The 19,348-nt window shown below is 42.1% G+C and overlaps 1 protein-coding gene across 10 annotated transcripts in view; it reads right to left on the bottom strand.

Annotated features, from left to right (window-relative positions):
- The window catches only part of RNF220 (ring finger protein 220), a 362,501-nt gene that overhangs the window by 142,632 nt on the left and 200,521 nt on the right, over positions 1 to 19,348 (bottom strand). For all 10 annotated transcript variants that reach the window (XR_012086369.2, XM_020783272.3, XM_072997529.2 and 7 more), the window contains one exon: positions 4,077 to 4,206. Coding sequence is in view for 9 of the 10 variants with exons in the window: in XM_020783272.3 (XP_020638931.1) it covers positions 4,077 to 4,206 (130 nt within the window). In the remaining variant the exon portion in view is untranslated. The remainder of the gene's footprint in view (positions 1 to 4,076; positions 4,207 to 19,348) is intronic.

Here is a 19,348-nt window from a genome sequence, read left to right as displayed (position 1 = left end):
ACCTTGTCCAACAAATCTAAGCATTATTCTACCCAACCCTTCCACTTGCCAAGATGACCATAGGTTTTGGAAGGTGTTGTCCAAAAGAGTAATTTTTACAAGCTTTAGTAGTGGATCCAGGACTGGATGCTGACACTAAGAATGTCTGGGTATGGATTAAATATACATACGTTTTAGAAACAAACAAGGAAGTGATAGAATTTTGTTCTTTGCACGTTAGAAGACTAGAGGACCATTTCTAAGTAATTGTTTACGGGATCTAGATAATGTTGGCACAATATGGGTGGGGGCAGATTATGCATCAGCCAGAGAACCCTTGAATACTGTGATATTATGAATATTTTAGCATCAGCCATGAAACACAGTTTTGAGAGTTAGCATTTTTATCCTTTCAGCACTTGACCCTGAAGAGGAGCAGTGATTGCCTTCTTCCCCGATCCTAATCCTGGTTGCTCACTGCACAAGCAAGCACTTGGCATTCTGTGGGAGGGAATGGAAGGGTGGGAAGAGAAAGAACTGCATGCAAATTTCATTTCTGAGGCACTGGCGCTGTTTCAAGTGCCAGGAGCCTCGGAGCCCCTTCTCGGCATTACATATGTAACAGCCTCATTGAACTTGACATGTCAAATTCAGGCCATTTGTGCAAAATCTCCCTTTAATAATACCGTTTCATTTCACTCAAATGAGACTTGAATGCATGTAAAATGGAAAAGGATATTTAAGCACTAACATTAGGCAGATGTCTTGCCAGAGGCCGATTGAATATATGAGATTTTGAAGTGGTTAACACGATTTCGCTGCTCCCTCTTAGAATATGTCACCTGCTGGGCGTTTTCCCTCCTCCTTTTTTCCTTTTTAAGTGAAGGATATAAATTGAAAGAAAACAAAACTACAAGCTTCGGCTTGGAGGGGATTAACTCTGTCCACGCTGGCATGTTCTTCTGAAAAGCAAACTAGTTTCTGTCTTACCTGTTCTAGGCAATTTAGAATATCTCTACAGACTGGCTATAGAAATAAAGGCAGCAGCATTCTGTGGTAAGGGAGGTACGTACTAGATACTGCTGTTAAACTAAAAGTATCACACAAAATCCATGGAACTTATGTAAAGTCCCTGCACTGACAAGACTCCTGCAGTTTAGCCCACCCTTGTCGATGTCTGTCCAGGCAAAAGAGGGTACAACCACTGAATAAGAAAAGGCAGAACTGTGGCAAAAGCCCATTGGTTCATAAACAACATGGCTAAAGAAGCCAGAGAGATAGTGGTGACATGCCTCAGGACCAATTGAAAAAAGAAAAAAAGTAAATGGCTAATAGTTGTTGTGGGTTTTTCGGGCTTCTTGGCTGTGTTCTGAAGGTGGTTTTTCCTAACGTTTCGCCAGTCTCTGTGGCCGGCATCTTCAGAGGACAGCACAAAACCACCTTCAGAACACGGCCAAGAAGCCCGAAAAACCCACAACAACCATTAGATCCCGGCCGTGAAAGCCTTCGCGAATAAATGGCTAATAGTTGCCCATATTTGACATAGCTAAAGCTTGCCACTTTGGAATGATAACCTGTTTTGAAGAGCCACAAACTATGAAATAATTGGTGTTTTTCAGGAAACAATGGAATTAAAATTCTTCTGTGCAATGATTCAAAACTAAAATTTCATTCCAGCACCCTTTTGAGAGGACAATATGGCCTGGTGCAATCTTTACACTGTGACTAGAGTAAGCTGTTTTCCTCCTCCTTGACAACAGGAGAGTTTTTTTAATGCAAATGTTTATTCAAATAATGAATGTAACTGGCCTTAAAAAAGACTTTGTCTCTTTGGCAAGCCCAATTCTCAGCCTTTCTCAGAGTGATTTTCTCATATCACACTGATAAGTAACAGCTGCCGAGCCATTTTGGTAATGATTGGAATTTGGCAAGGAGGTATTGTTGCAGTCCGGTACTCTACCCTACCACATTTATAAGCCTACATTTTATTTTCACATTTATTAGCTTATTTGAGGATTGCTCTTAGCTTCCCTTTCTCATTACAGATGGCTTTTGCCACCTACATTCTTTCTGTGTAGAGAACCACATGCCAGAAAGATGGGGCTACGGTCTTGGTAAAAAATTTTTAAAAAGAGAGCGTATTTCTCTCTCTTCCCATCCCCCACTGCTATGGGATTTATGCTAAAGATGGACACGTTCATGTCAGGGATTGTGTTTATCTATCATGTTCCATGAAAGAGAGCACTGAACCTCAGTTCCCACGAGGCACAAAAGCAACCTGACATTTTAGGTGGCTTGCTCCCATTGCCAGGTTGGGGTAGGATGTGCTTGCAGGCTGTTGATTAGCCCCTGGAGCCCGGTCTGTTGAGGAGACTGAGTGTTATCTATTGCAGCATGGTAGGAGTCATTAGTTAATAATTAATAAAGACCCCCGCCATTGCTCTTCCCCACGCACAAAGCTGGAGCAGGCGAGTGCGAGGAGTGAGCTGTCTCCTCCTTTAACTGCCGTGGTTATTTAAAGGAATAATGCCATTCTTTTTCATTTGTCAGCTGGCCCACAATGGCCCTTGTCAGCCTTTATGATTTAGTGTTTCCTTTCCTTTCCCATTAAACACCCCTCCCCACTTCCAGCCTCATGCCAGCCACAGGCTGCTCTCGGCCAGCTCCTCTCCAAGACTAGCCTCGTTCTTTCCACAAGCTCCTCTGAGCACTAATTGCTTCTGTTCATTTAAACCTGTTCGTTAATTTGCTGTGGCCCTTTATTAAGTTGGATGCAGCCCAAATTACACCATAAATTATGCGCACAAGGGAACTGGGTGTCGCGTGGGATAAATGGCTTGGCTGTTGCCTTCCAGCCCCCTTCCTTTCCTCCCATCCGAGCACTGGCAGATTCTGGCTCCATACTGGATACCACATGGGCAATGGATTTGGGAGGTCTTGGTCCAGTCGGAATTCAGTAGGCCCCTCTTTATCCTGTGTAAATGTGCTTCTTACACCTGTGCCCAATAAGCCCCCTTGTTACACTGATTGAGAAAACACCCCAGGCTCAGCTGGGCTTTCTTTCCAAACCTGGGGGGTGGTCTGTTTAGGCACTGGGTTGTCCAAAACCTAGTTGTTCCCTGCTTCCTTGCTGTTCCCAGCCACCTGATGACATCACCTCACTGCCAACGGCAGCATGATCTCTTTCTTCACCTTTTAATGACCGGGGAATTCATTAATAATTGAAATAAACACACTCTCTCCCAGGCTGCAGTTTTATTAAGGGAAGGCCAGGGATCTGCCAACCCTTGGCTGCAGTGATTTCCTAAATAACTGCTAGCAGTTAAAATGCAATTAATTTTTTTAAAAAGCAGAGTACTTTTGCTGTGCTGGTGAAAGTAGCAGGCAACTGAGAGGCAGCCTCGGGGCAGGTGGCAGCCTCAGGGTATGGGGTTGGTGGGCTCCATCTTTGTGTCCGTATACTTAACCTCTTCTGTGCTGTATTGGTGAGATGCTTGGGGAAAGCCTTATAGTTATTTACAGGTGCCTCTCAAATTTGGAATCTAGAGAGATGGCAATTCCTTCTCGCCAAGCTTTTTGGAAGTGTTTGTGTTCCTGCTTGAGTATATCCCCCAAAATTTACTTTTTAAGGCAAGGGATGCTGAAAAAATAGTCTAGAAAGGGGGAAGGGGCAAGAACATTAGCTTTTCAATCTACACCACTCCCCAATCCCTGAGTTACTGGTTAAGAGCTAAAATGCATCTTGAAAATTAGGAGCCAAAATATAGGTTGGGCACTGCAGTGCAAAAGAATAGGTGAATGAACTCACCACCATGTAAAGCTCTGGACAGCAATGCTGACAAAGCTAAAGAGAGAAGCTGTTCTCAAAGATAACAGCACGCACTTCTAAGAAGGGAACACAGTCCATTTTATAATTTGAAATCATTGGACTTTTCACCCAGCTACAGTACATTAGAACCATTTTACAGATTCGTCAGATAGTATACACACTATAGCGGCTACAAAGGGAAAAGCCACAGGCTAGCTGGTTCTTGGAGTTATGCACTGATGCCTCTAATAGGAGAAAGACTAGTGAGGAAGGAGGTAGGTTTTGTTACCTGATGTTCAGCTGTGTTAACTTCTCCAGTTCTTGTTCCATGTGCTCTTGCAGCTCACCTGGACGAAGCAAGACTTGGCAAATAGGACAGATGGGAGCCTGGCTGTCAAAAAGTGTTGCCTTCTTCTTGCCTGTAAGGAAACCGAGGATACAGTATTCAGTTTTAGGCACTCTCAGATCCATTAACTAGAGACTTCTTATCACTCTTACAGTTTGGAGATAAAAGCATTTATTTTGGAAATGACAACAATCACCATAAATATCTGTAGCAAACTTGCTGTGGCCAGTGCCAGGCTCCACCTATTGGTTAGTCTGAATGCTGCCCCCTGTATCCGTTTCAGAAACGGTCCCTTGGCTCCATCACCACTGGCTAAGCTCATCAGAGCTTCCTGTTTACTCCAAGAATGCTACAGTAGCTGGTCAAAATCAGAAGCAATGCTGTGAATATCCAAATCAGTAAATTCTACGAAACTCTGAATTACCACTGAAACACTGCCCCATGCATCAGAGCACAACAGAACCTAAGTGAACAGTAGGCAAAAGTTTAGACTTTGACATTTAAGGTCTGTTTCAAAGACTTTCCCCTCTCTTTTCAAGAGATTGTAGAAAATACAGCACAGAGCTAACATACAACCAAGTTGCCATAAACAACAGACAGTCACCTAGCTACAAGCATTAACTCCACAGCTGTGTTTGCTGCTCTGGTCGTCAGAGGGCGTTGCACACCCAGATCTGGTGGCTGCTATAAAAGGAAGCATGGTTTATAGTTTCCTATTGTCATCTAATGTGCAGCACTCTTGCTGGATTATTTATTTATGTATTAGACATGATCAAATTGGTTAAATCTGTGCGAGAGGCAGCAATGCAACATAAAGCAGGCAGTGTGCAGTATGGCCTTCCAATCCAAAGTCAAAAGGTGCCATTTTATGGCCCCAGGCAAAAAACAGAGCCCATTTAAGCAAATCGCCTTGAAAGGAAGAGATCTTCCAAAAGAATACAATGTTGGCACAGGCATTTTACTGGGGGAGTACATAAGTGGGTGTGTGATGTTGTTTAAACACAGAGGAGGGCAATGACTGAACTAGGTTTGAAAATACCCTTGACTCATCCTTGTCTTCAGATTACACATTAGGCAATGCTTCAGAATTGCCTTTTGCCACCACATAATACATGCAACCAAGTGGACCGTAGAAACCTTTATGAAAACCAAGGTTCCATTCCGCTCTGTACACACAGGTCAATGAATTCAGGAATCCTAATTCTAGACTTTTCCTAATGGAATCGAGCAAACAGGATGACTGCCCTATAGTTACAAAACAGTGTTTCAATTGTTACATTTCTAGAAGAAAAGAACTTCTATTACAAGGGGAGAATAGAAGGCATCCTTCCCCAACTTTTCTCTAGCAATTACTGCACTGTTACCTTCCTTCTACAAAAGAAAGCTTGGGGGGGGGAGGCATCTGCTCAAATTCCCAGCCCTGAGTCCACACCCACCTGCTATAATCCTGGCCCGTTAAGTCATGGATGTGAAAGGAAGTTAGTGGACTTTCTCTCTCTTGATTCACCACCACCTCCGCCCCCAACTGCTGGTACTTTTTAATAACAGCCAGACCTAAACAGTCTTCCTATTTTGACTGGGAGGGTGAGCATTCCCAGCTTCCTCTTGGAATATTTCCACTTTTGTGTGGTCAAGGTCCAAAATAACCCCAGAAAGTTCTCCTCTGCTTGCTATTTATAACCATGGTCCCATTAGTGTAACAATGCTGATGTCTGAGCCCTCCCTCCTAAAACAAACAGGCAGCCTTTGAGCAAACGGGAAATCCTGCTGGATCCCTGCTGCGGTCTGCATGCTTGGACGGGTAAACATTCAGGGTGATCTTGCTGTCCCCTTCCCACAACACTACACGGGCATGAAATGCTTACTTGGGCTGCTTTGCTATCACTTAGCACTAGATGTGACCTAGAGCCACCATAGCACAATTAAGTCAACGTTGTCCAATTGTCTTCTGTTCCAGCTTCTTCTGATGGCAATTTCTTCCTTGGTTCTTTGCTATAGGTAATTTAATAAATGGAGGGGTGTTTTTCGTTTCTTTGGGAGGGATTGTTTTTTTAAAACACACAAACCGATGCTAAGCCTCTCCCCCTTTAAGCAGAGCTTTCAACAGATGTGCCAAAAGCAAAATTAATTTCCAACAAGCTGATTATCAGATAACCAGTAGAGGGCCCTATTAAAACAAATTTAGTTACAATTACTGAACTCCAAATGAAATAAAATAATTATAATTAGGCACTGTCAAGTCAATTAAGAGTTATGGTAACCACTTCCAGGATTTTCTAAGTATAGCATATTTGTAAGTGATTTACTAGCCCCTTTTTCTGAGAGGTGAATCTGGGACCAGGTAGCCTGCCCAAGGCCACACAGGTTATCCTACAAGGCACACTGGGCAATCCTGAACCCTGTTTCCACAGCCAGGTGCTCTGACTCATGGACCTAACTGGAATAGGTAAAGGTAAAGGTTCCCCTTGACAATTTGTCCAGTCGTGTTCTACTCTAGGGAGCGGTGCTCATCCCCGTTTCCAAGCCACAGAGCCAGTGTTTGTCTGAAGACAATCTTCCGTGGTCACGTGGCCAGTGTGACTTAGACATGGAACGCTGTTACCTTCCCACCGAGGTGGTCCCTATTGATCTACTCGCATTTGCATGCTTTCGAACCACTAGGTTGGCGGGAGCTGGGACAAGTGACAGGCGCTCACTCCGTCACATGGATTCGATCTTACAGATGAAGATTTACAGACCTTACAACACAGAGGCTTCTGCAGTTTAACCCACAGCACCACCACATTCTGGAATAGGAACCCATAAAATTGCCCACCATCTTTGACCTTATATCTAAACTACATCAACATCATTTAATGTGCATGACACTGGGAGGAAAATATTGACATTAACTCCATATATGAAACACAACCCATTTCAAGTGGTTATTTTAACCATGCCATTTATAGGGGTTTCCACAATGACGATAGTTATGCAAGTCAAATCTGCTCCTTCCACAGATACCTCACTTAGTAGACTCTTCTTCTTCTTCCCAGATTATGCCTGTTCAGAGTGTCCATGAAAATGAGAAGGCAGTTGAGAGTGCAAGTACAGTACCAAGCAGCCAACCATAGTGCCTGGTCTGTGCCAAGTCTGAATATACCCTTATATGCCATGGGCTTCCAGACCCCCATATTTCAGCCACAGCTGCAGCAACCGAACGACCCCTTTCAGGCTTTGTTTTTGGCAGCTGTGTTTGTGTTTGCTTGGCTTCTCTGCCTGTCTTCCCTCTCCCTTTGGCCCCTTGTAACTCAGCAGCGTTCATATCCAGTGTTTACCCTCCTTGGCATGGCTGTTCTCTCCCCTGCAGCCCTTGGCTTGCTAATGCTGCGAAGATGAAAAGGGCCAGCCATCTCCCACTCCTGTGTGTGCAGACTCCCCTGGTCTCCAAAGAACTGCTTCGGTTTAAGTGTCTGAAACTAAATATTTCCTGTGCAGAAAAAAGGAAGGGTATCAACACTCAAACCACAAAATTAGTACTGTGAAATAATGCCTTACTGCATCATAGTCTAGGTGGGTCTAGGTCTAAGTATACCTGCTATTTTTGAACAGAATGCATTGTTCTCACATCACTGTAAATTAAATAATTTTTCACTTTTTCAGTATATCCTATGTATGTGAATGTGTCTAAAGCTGTCTCAGGCAGCAGGAAAACATTTGTAGGGCCAGTCATCTTGATGCTGCTTTTCCTTCTTCCCGCTATCTCAGGAAGCCAAACTTGTGACCAGATTAAGGCACAGCACATCGTGCAGATACACATAATTTCACACATTCTAAAATTACTCCCCTATTGGACGTGCATGCTGGGTTAGCAATATACACCTTCCATGTAGAGAAGGTACGATACCTCTACACACACTTTGTCTGCAATGCCCCCGTTCGCCTGAGGGGGTTATGCATCTGCTTCTTGAACATACACTAACACCCCAATTTATAGGAGGTACTCCATATTGAACCAGTATCAGTGGGTGCAGACTGCAACTCAGAAAAATTCTTCAGTGTCACAACTTGGATTTCAACAACAGTAGACACTCTTTTGCCCACCCTATTTTGTCTTCTGTTTTTAAGGTGCCAGTTATCTTCCAGCACTTCTTTCCATTCCTTGCCGTATCAGGACAGACAAGGGGCATCAGAGGTACAGGTACAAGCAATGCAGTATCTTTTTGGACATCCTGGGTTTTGATGGCAATGGAGATAACAATCTGCTGTGTTCATGCACAGCTTGAAAGGCAGTGCTCCAAGACAAGGATGGAAACAGATTTGTAGGCACTTTGCATACTAGCAATCTGCTAGGCAATGTTTTGTGACAACATACCCTTAATTTTCAGTAACGAAGGCTGTTTCCCAGTCAAACAACAAAGCAAATCAATTTTGTTCTCACTTGCTCTCATTTCATAAGCATGTGTCTGACCTAACAAATCTAACCAAACCATTTACTCTGAAACGCTCTGGAATAAACGAGCAGCTCCTCTCTCCATACCAGAAACCTGTTGCCTGACAGGCTGCACAGGAGCCCAGTGGCAGAAACATAATAGAAATGCTGACACAGCCTCCGGGCCTGTAATCAAGCGCCTGAAGTTTCCAAAGTGATTATTCTCCCATTGGTGATGGGCCCTGCTGTTATTTCTGTGCTGATAGCAGGTATCTGCTGTGACAAGCCGTTTTTTCTTCCAGTTCAGAAAACAATCATACTGAGAAAAGCCAGACATTAGCTTTCAAGCAACTGAGTACTGGTTCTGCACCTTGAGAGCGAGGCACTGGTCAGTCTGTGGTTGTAAAGAGGATCTAGGCTGGGGTTTTTTATTTTTACTCTAGGCGTTTTATTCATGCCCTTTAACTAAGTTGTTTACTCCTTCCTTTGGGATCTGATACGCTCATCCAGGCAACTAGCCCTGTGAAGATAAAAGGTTGAGAAGAGGGCCAACCAACTAGTATATTGACCAGACAATTCAATATCAGTATAAATCTCTTGGTACCTTCTTCCTTGGGCAAAATTTCTTCATCTGACAACCACAAGCCCTAAACTGACATTCCCTGCAGATGCAACACACAATGGTGTGATCTCACGAGGAGATAATTATAAAACAATTAAGAGAAATTTGTTCTGGTGTCACAATAATCCATCCAAAAGAGCACACAGATATAGACAATGGGGTGGGATGGAACAAATTTATTTGACAAAGTTAGCAAAACCAGAACTCTAATCAAAGCAAAATATTAATCTCCCAGTACAATTTACATATATTTAAATATAAAAATATCTGGCTAGAAGGAATAATACAGGCTAACTAGCTCAACTTCCCTTTTTAAGGCAGAAAAACCATATACAGTACATAAAGCATTCTCGACACTCAGCTTTGGGACCTGTAAGCATTTACTTCCAGAAGCGAATTATAGTGCTTCTGTCATTCCTCTGGACAACATGTGGCAGTGTCTGATTGTGCTACAACCAGAAGTTCAGAACAGATTTAAGTTGCCCCAGACTATCCCTGCCCATAAGCTTTGATCAACATTGATGAGTAGCTTGCCTCCCGATGTTGTGAGTGCCCCATCACTGGAGGTTTTCAAGAAAAGACTGGGCAGCCATCTGTCCGGGATGATATGAGGTCCGGGATGGTATGAGGTCTCATGCCTTGGTCAGGGGGTTGGTCTAGAAGACCTCCAAGGTCCCTTCCAACCCTATGACGATTCTATGATTCTATAATTAATCATCAGGGTTTAGGATGGAATAGAAGACAATCTGCAAACAAGTGCAAATTTTCCTTGGAAAAGCTCAGCAACTGCCAAGATTCAGGCCCTAATTTAAATTCATTTGCAAAGTCCCTTTCTCTGTAAATCATCCTTCTGCTCATATCCTTATCCTGAAAAGAGACAAGTTCATGCCAGCAATAAAAGGGAAATATAATATGCCCTGAATGGATAGTTGTTATAGAAGAATGTAATAGGATTGGGTCAAAATGTGCATTCCCCCCCCCCCCCCAACAAAGATGCATTAGGAATAAATATTTAGCACAACAAATTTCTAATTTCTGAACATCCAGCTAAGGATTTAGCTCTTAGTTTAATTTTCTGGACCCCTCCCTCCTTTTGTTTGTACACTTAACACCATTAAGAAAGGGAAGAGGATCTTCTATAGAGAAGGTACAAATCGAGTATATATAAAAAGGCTGTGTTTGATTTAGCAAGTCCCTCCTTCATTTGGTCTCAAGTATACTGCACAAAGAAAACTTGGAACCTCCATACCTCAGCCTGTATAGTTCAGATATCAATATACTTCAGTGTATATTATGCAAGGCAGTAGTGCACAAATCCAATTCTAAATTATAGTTAGAGAAAACCTGATAGCTAGTATGTTGCAGTGAATAGAGTGACACACTAGGACTGAGGAGGCCTAGGTTTGAATCAGCCACAGAAGATCACTGGGAGTGTGGAACTGGTAATGCCACTCCTTAAATATGTCACTTATCCTGAAAACCCTATTAGGTTGCTATAAGTCAGATCTGACTAGATAGCACATAACAACATAGGAGACTCAGACCCCTTATCGTTTGTGATGTCCCCTTAACAATGTTTTGAAAAAAATGAGGATGGCACAAAAATGTAGCTAAAACAAGTAGAAATCAAGAGGTGTGGCTATAATAAGCCTCTCAATAATTCATTGCTGAGCAAATTCTCATATGTTAGTAGAAGGTAAGGAACTATGTATTAGAACAAGATACATCTACAACACTTACATAGTCAAGAGCTCAAGGTGGAAGCAGATTTATTTATTTATTTATTTATTTATTTATTTATTTATTTATTTATTTATTTATTTATTTATTTATTTATTTATTTATTTATTTATTTATTTATTTATTTATTTATTTATTTATTTATTTATTGGACTTATATACCGCCCCATAGCGCTACAAGCACTCTCCAGGCGGTTTACAATTTTAATTATACAGGCTACACATTGCCCCCCCAGCAAGCTGGGTACTCATTTTACCGACCTCGGAAGGATGGAAGGCTGAGTCAACCTTGAGCCAGCTACCTGGGATTTGAACCCCAGGTCGTGAGCACAGTTTTAGCTGCAGTACAGCATTTTAACCACTGCGCCACGAGGCTCAAATGTGATAGGAAACAGCTGCCACTGAAAATTGCAGACATATGTCAAGTTCTCCATGAAAACATATAGCACAACTTATTCATTCTTGCCTTGCCATTAGTGACATTATGAATAACACAGTGCAATGATGTTAGTACATAATGAGAAGTACCAGATATTACAGAGAAGAAAGAAAGAGATTGGCACAAGGTTACCATTTTCAGAGACAATCCTGTGTTTTAATCAAATGTTTTCCCTAATTTTTAATCAAAGACTTTCCCAGGACAGAATATTAGGCTGGTTAAGCCATGCAGTTGACTCTGTACAGCAGAAGTAAAGTTGCTGGCACCCAAACTCATTGAGCGCCATAAATACAACTGTAAACCTGAAAAACTGGCATTCTTCCTTCTTCCTGTTGAAACCTGCCCAAACTGGCAGATTTCTGGGTTTGCAATTGTTTGTATGGTACCCAGTGAGTTCAGATACCAACTTGCACCTGTGTTGTACAAGTACAACTTAATGGTTCCACCAACCTAATATTCCATCTCTAGAAAAGTGCTGGATTTCTGCCACAAGGAACAGAGTCTCCTGCTCCTGATTCTGAGTCCACAGCTGCCCATCCTCAGCCACAGAAAGATGGATTGAGCTGGGCAATAATTTAAGAAACTGAGCGAGTCTGTACATCCAATCACTTTACAAATCAGGAGAAAGGGAGAGAGGAAGAAGGGGGGAAGGGGAAAGAAGTGAAAAGGCCGTGCAGGGAAATGCATCACAATTACTGTCTAGTCTCTAATGAGGGGCCTGTCAGGAGGCTGTCATCCTGCGGAAAGCCACCTACTCAGAGAGATTCAATAAAAAAGTAGCAGAGAGATAAAAAAGAGATATATTTCAACCCCTGCTAATATTCTTTTCATTTGTCCCAGCACAAAATAAGATACTGCACTTAACCAGCTCGGTTAAAATGAAAGGGGGAGGGGGGCTGCGTTGATCAATACCGCTAAAAGCTGGGCGACACAGTGATGGAGTGCAATTTTTTTGTCTGTGCTGAAGCCTAGTAGAGGCCCAGGCTGTGTAATTTATGATTCACACACACGCCAGCTAACTAGAGGCTGACAAGACAATGAATCCTCGATGAGAAGGAAGAAAGGAAGAAGACACCATGGTAGAGATCTGAAAGTATAAGCCACGAACATCATTCCATCTTTCCCGAATCATTCATTCCCCTAAGACCATGTTGCCAACCACCACTGGAGGAAAATGGTAGCCAACTCAGAGTCTCCATGGAAAATGAATGGCAAATTAGTAAAAAAAAAACCACCTAGATCTGGGGAGACAAAAGCGTTTACAGTTGACTTTTCATTCTATGTGATCTCACATGGTCAATTTGTGTTAGTTTCTTACCATGAAGAACTCAAAATGTCCAAAGAAGAAACTACACACTCCAAAGGAAAACCTGACCTTAGTTCCAAATGGTTAGAAACTGACTAGATTCTTAGACTCATACCCAGTTCCTAGCAGACAACTGATCATATTATAATGGGTTGCTGCACAGAACCTTAGGTACTCAGTCCAGTCATCGATTTTCTATCCAGGCTGATAAATCACATGGCAAGAGGTATACAGTACATGCTTCCAGAAGGAAAAGGAAAGTCCAGCTTTCTTTCCTGAGCAGGCTAGATTTCCCTTGCCTGCGTTCAGTTTTGATGGAACTTGACTTTCATAGAGTACAAAAGACTAACACAATAACCCCTTTAGATTTTATAAGTACTCTTCTGCTCTGTCAGAAGGATTGGTACATCAGTTAATAGGGTCTATTGTAGAGCAGAGCTCTGAATGACTCATGTAAATCGCAACAGGTCAATAGAGGAGAATACTTCAAAGAATAATCCTTAAGTATATCCAGATGAACTAGAAGAGACTTTTCATAGGCCATACTTCCCAGAAGTAAGCAGAACTGGAGCCAACCTGTAGTTTGTCCTACTACCATTCTATCTCCCTGAAGAAGATTAAGAGAAAGGACCTGTGCAGGGTCATGATGACTTGCAGTAGAAGCAACAAGTAATAGAAGAACAACAGGAAGCATCATCTTGGTCTTTACTCACAGATGCAATGGCCTTGAGAATAAAGACTGAAGTACAAATTACTTAGTTGCTCACTCCATCCATCCATCCATCCATCCATCCATCCATCCATCCATCCATCCATCCATCCATCCATCCATCCATCCATCCATCCATCCATCCATCCATCCAGGGAAAAACCAAAGTAGTCACATTTCAAATACAACAAGCATGATTTATTTTAAATTTTGTTTTGTTCTCAAGGCCTTGATATAATGAGTAATATTCTTTTATTTCGTTTAACCCTTACAATTAAGGGAATTTTTAGACAAATCTAGATTTTGAGTTGAATTATCAGATATTATGTCACTCCTTTATCAATCCTGAAGAGTTTTGTTTTTTAAACATAACAAAAAGCAAGAGCAGCGTAATGAGTAATGTATCAAGTTGCAAACCCACATATCCAGACATACCAATGATAACGGCAACAAATTACAATTAGATACATAATGAGTTCCTTTCAGAAAACAAGTTCCCAAGTTCTAATGGTTGTTGTGGGTTTTTCAGGCTCTTTGGCCATGTTCTGAAGGTTGTTCTTCCTAACGTTTCGCCAGTCTCTGTGACTGGCATCTTCAGAGGACTGTTAGGAAACGTTAGGAAGAACAACCTTCAGAACACGGCCAAAGAGCCCGAAAAACCCACAGCAACCATTAGATCCCAGCCGTGTAAGCCTTCGCAAATATATTTTCCACGTTCTATTTGCCCATCTTTCCTTTACTGTTCCTCTGAATAACCTGTCGTCCAGAGCACTGAAAATCAACTGGCTTTGTTCTTATTGGCTGCTATGTGAATTATTACGATTTTATGTTCTGATGGACAGCTTTTGTAACACGTTTCACCTCCCTCATATGAAGTTCAAAGCTTCCCAGTGCAAGGCTAAACACTGACTACAGAAACACAATAACTACCAGAGTTGGTCACTTTATCCATCCTGCTCAAGATCTTGTTTCTGAGAATAAACAAACAACAAGATCAGAAAAATGTTATCAGAGGACGGTGTACATGAATAAAGCATTCTTGAGATGACCAATTTTAGATTTTGGTTTTGTCAAAGATTTATGGGATCCTGAGGAGCCAGACTTCATGCTTAGGATCCTCTTGATCAATAAGAGACTGTTCAGCCTCCTTCACCTACCTCTTTATTTGGAATTATCATGTGTATCAATGTAGATGTTTTTAACTTGCTTGTGACTGTTTATTTTATGTCTTAAAATAGATTAAACAGATTTCCATCCATGACAGAATGGTGGCATCTACTCAGTAAACTATGGGCCCAGTTAGATAAGAGAGCAGGAATTCATGATAAAATCTCAAATTCTTTTAAATTTCCACAGATAGCACTTGGAGTGTTGGCAAGTTTTGAGATTGGAGCCATGGCAGTAGAGAAGTACAAGTTTAACTCTGCACACAAACGTATTCTTCCAATTAAAATATCTAGTTTTTTTTCTGTTTACTGGAACATCTCTCAGCCAAGTAGGCACTGTTCAGATTGATGGTATTTTGTACAGTAAGAACAGTGAAAGGAAATGGAAGCACAATATCCCACACTATGTCTACCTGGATCATTCAGAGTTTGGATGTATAAGAAAAACCTAGCTGAATCAGATCAAAGGCCTATCTAGTCTAATATTCTGTTCTCCATGTGGCCAAACTGATAATCACCATTCAGAAGCCCAAAAGCAGAATGATGGGGCAATAGCCCTTTCCCATTCATGTTCCTCAGCAACTAGTACTGAGAGCCACACTACCTCTGACACTGGAGGTAACATTCTGCAAAATTTGCAGAATTGTGTGGAGAACAAATACTCCTGTGCTTATTTCAGCATTATGTGTTCTAGCATGGTGTTCAATGCACAGGACCTATGCACAGAACAAGGTGAGGAAGAACCCACCTAAGGTTTCAGTTCCAGTGTTTTACAGGTAAGTCAATCAGGAATGATGCTGCATCACCTGGAGGAACCAGAGCAGCACTTGGCAGCAGTTCCATTCCTTTTACTCCAAGATATTCTTCCAGGCAGCTGTTGTCCTTGACTTGGAGGACAGCCTGCTAGGTTGATGACATACTGAGATGCCTATAATTTGAAGCAGTGACGGGGCAGAGTCTTCTAGTGGTTCTTCCCTTCTCTATTGCAAATCCCTCCCTCCTCCCTTTAGCATGGTGTGACAAGGAGGAGGGGAAAGCACACATACTGAAAACACAGATATTGAACTGTCAAAACTATTTCCTACAAGAAAATAGATTCATCAGCTTGCAGCAGGCAGGGTCAACGCCACATATCCCTCTCGCGTCGGCATCCGCTCATGCCGGCGCATACCCAATGCTTCTTCGCAACGCCGGCACTTTAGCTTGTAGCTCAGGGCCCCTAAGTGACTTTGAGAAATGGATAATCGATTATAATTCCAGAGGCCTCTCTGCAGATTTATCCGGAGAATGTAGAAAAGGCAGAGCTCAAGAGAACGTAGGTCCTTCTGGCCAGCACGTCAATTGCCCGCACTCTCTCTCCAGCTTGGAAAATCGCATCCTGAGCACGACTCCATTTAATCCATCAGTACACAATCAATGCACTCTGTAATCAACTCTTGATCACTTAATTTTACACATGTTGGCTGAATCCCTTTGTTTAATCACAAGATCAGGCCACATCGGCAAGCTGCCCCCTTGTGCACCACCAAACAGAATCAGACGCCTTCATTTCACCTTGAGGAAGAGCTCAATGATTTTAGAGAGCTCTTGGACATGGCAGGACCAGGGGCAGCACAATGGGGATCCACATGAATGATAAGAGGTATGAAACAGTTTTGAAGCAAGTAAGCAAACCAAAGGGAAAGGGAAGGGAAGGGGGAAAAAGACAGACACAAAGACAAATCTAAGGAAACATTAACACTAATTCGCTTTTTCTCCTGTTTAATTTGTTCTGCTGTGCCTTCAGAGTACGTATATGGCCTAATTTTATCCTCTCAGCAACCCCGTTGGCAGTCTCTAACACAAGGTATCCCAATGAGCCCTACTGCTCAGGCGGGTTTTGAATGTGAGTGTCACTGGTTCTAACTAACTTGATCCTTTAGTCATCATATCACACGTGGGGCGCCTACATGATTTATAGTAAACCCTCCAACATTTAAGCAGGATCAAGCAACTGTTCCTCCCCCTCCACCATCTCACAGTAAGGAAAATGTACATGGCTATACACTGTGGCTATTAAAAAATTTCACTCACTTTGCCTATGCATTACCTTTTCAAAGATACAGCCTATTGAAGTCAAAATGAATATCATGGCAAATGTACAGATACAAGCATGATGTGGGATCAGCAGACCAACACTCCTTTTCTCTGACTCATTTCTGCTTTTAGTACGCCACTAGTTTCACAGGATTGTTATTGATAAATGTCTTTTCTTCCTTGTTTGTATGTTTGTGACATAAGATGCAAGAAGTTCTGTAAATGAGAGATAGAAAGCCAATGAAGACTGGTAAGAGCAAAATCTGCTGTCCCTCCTTAATGCCAGCTAATTATTTCCCTGACTAGAATTCTGGGGGAGACACATTGAATGTCTCAGAGTGACTGATGCATATGAAGCATTATTTCTTCATACACACTGCATCTACTGTAATGTCTCTATCTAACAACTATAATCAGCTATTTAATTATCTCATTGTGTTTGTGAAAGATAAAACAACACCCCAAACAAAGCATATTTTAAAGGAAGCCAACACCCTATTCTAGTGGCATCTAATTCTGTGACTCCTGGCAACCTCTGTTTACAAACATAACTGGTACTATATTTTTAGCAGAAATGTACTAACATGCAAACGGTGGCGCTTGTTACAGCCAACACACACACACACATACAAAACCATTAGCAAGGAAGGCTATGTTTTGAAAAAGGCAGATGTTTAAAGAGGATGCTGGTGGCTACCCTATAGGAAGAGGTCTTCAAAGAGCCCCTGGCGTTATACACTTCCCAGCAGGGAAGGAGAAGCTTGCACAAGATGAAACACAAATAAATGATTGCCAGTACAAAAGATACAGACTGAAAATCTGAAAGCTCATATTGGCCAGCTGTGCTTTCACTGGCACCTGAACATAAACAAGACATAACATTAATCCAGCTTGGATATTGTAGAACTAGGTGCATGTTTGTAAAGATGCCTAACTGGGTTTTAATTGGAATACCCATCCTCTGAATCATCACTGTATTTCTGTTCAAAGGTTGGTTAACACAGTGCCGACTGAAAGCCAGATGTCTTCTACTACTATAAGATTTAAAAAGAAAAAAACTAAATCCACATTAGTGTAACACCATCATTAGGACAATCCAAAGGTCACAAAATGCTGCACTTGTTTCAAATTCTCCAGAACTCTATATCAGGGAAGATGCTCAAGAAACCAAATTTCTTTAAAGTTGGGAAAGAACAGAGGGGTTGATATTCAAGCCCTGTAGTCTGCATTTGGTTATTGCCTTAAGAATGAAAGTAGGAGGAGAGTGTACACATTCAAATAAAGTTCTGTTAGGGTCTGAAATGGTTTCAGGTATGTAAAACCCTCCTGGGGACTGCTCAGAAACAGAAATAATATATTGATATCCCATTTTTTAAATTATTAAATTCAGCTGTTCTCTGCGGAGCAAATGATCAGGCCTCATCCAGACAGAGCACTTGTTCCTTCCAAAATCTTGCCAGTTGGTGTCACTTACTGCCACTCGAGGGTAGATCTTCCTGGGATGAATCAAACATCTTTTGAAACCATTGAAGAAACCCTTGAAAAAATCCTTTTAACAATTTTGTGTGCTGGATCTTTTCCCCTTTGCTCTAGTAGATTACCACTAAATTGAAAGCTTCCCATAGCAGCAGGCATCCACTCTAAACCCCTGTAGAAATCAGCTGTGTTAAAAAAAATATTTCAAAAATTTAGAGGAACCCCTAGAAATGATCTGCTCTGCTGGATTTTTTAGGTTGGTTGATTGGTTGAAGTGGGAATAGCACTAAATTGAAAGCAGGTGACAGCAGACATCCACTTCTAATCCATTCTTACAATCAACCTCTAAAATTCTTTTCAAAACCCTTTTAAAATGATCTTCTATGCTAAATATTTGTTTGCTTTTTTGTCTTTTTGTTTTGTTTTGTTTTGTTTAACAACAAGACAGTACTAAACTGAAAGCTTCAAACAAGGTAGGAGCTGATAAAAAGGTGGGCAGCACAATTGGCTGGTTTAAATGAAAGTAAGGTGACACCTTGGGAAGGAAGGAGAGATCTGGGTATAGGGTCGGTCACCTTGTCAGGGTGAAACTGGAGGAAGGGAGGGTCCACCCTTAAGACAGCCATCTCTCCTGCTCTTCGAGTTGAGGTGATTGCGAGAAGAAACACGGTCTCCAAGGTCAAAAGGTGGTCTGATGCTGAAGCTAAGGGTTCAAATGGAGGCTTCGTAAGCCGATTCAGGACAATCTGGAGCAACCACTGTGGCGTGAGAGGCCTGTAGGCCGGTTGCATGTTCCTTAGCCCTCGCAAAAATTGTTTCAAGGTGGGGTGCCGAAAGAGCGTAGCTGCAGGAGAAGAAGGCGGCTGATGGGCCACTATACACTTTTAAAGATGAGTGGGAAAGACCACTCTGAAACAAGTGAAGCAGAAACAGGACTGCATTGAGGGTCGTTGGGCTGACAGGTAAGTGACAGGACGCTGTAAACTTACAGAAAGATTTCCACTTATATACATGTCAAGGAAGTGGAGCGCTTACGCACAAAACTGAGAACCACTGTTATTGATGGGGAAGCCTCCACGCCGTCAGGTGGAGAGAATTCAAATACGGATGGAAGATCTTGCCTTGGTTCCGGGTCAAGAGGTGGGGAACGGATGCCAGCTGAATGTAATCCGATGCCCTGTTGTGTAGTGCAGAGAACCACGGCTGGTGGGGCCACCAGGGGGCTATGAGGATGGCATTTGTGTTGTCTTGCCGGATTTTTATAATGGTT

Source organism: Pogona vitticeps, chromosome 4, assembly GCF_051106095.1.
Source record: "Pogona vitticeps strain Pit_001003342236 chromosome 4, PviZW2.1, whole genome shotgun sequence".
Taxonomy (NCBI): Eukaryota; Metazoa; Chordata; class Lepidosauria; order Squamata; family Agamidae; genus Pogona; species Pogona vitticeps.
The sequence above is the reverse complement of the archived record's forward strand: the minus strand, read 5'-3'. Positions and strand labels throughout refer to the sequence as shown.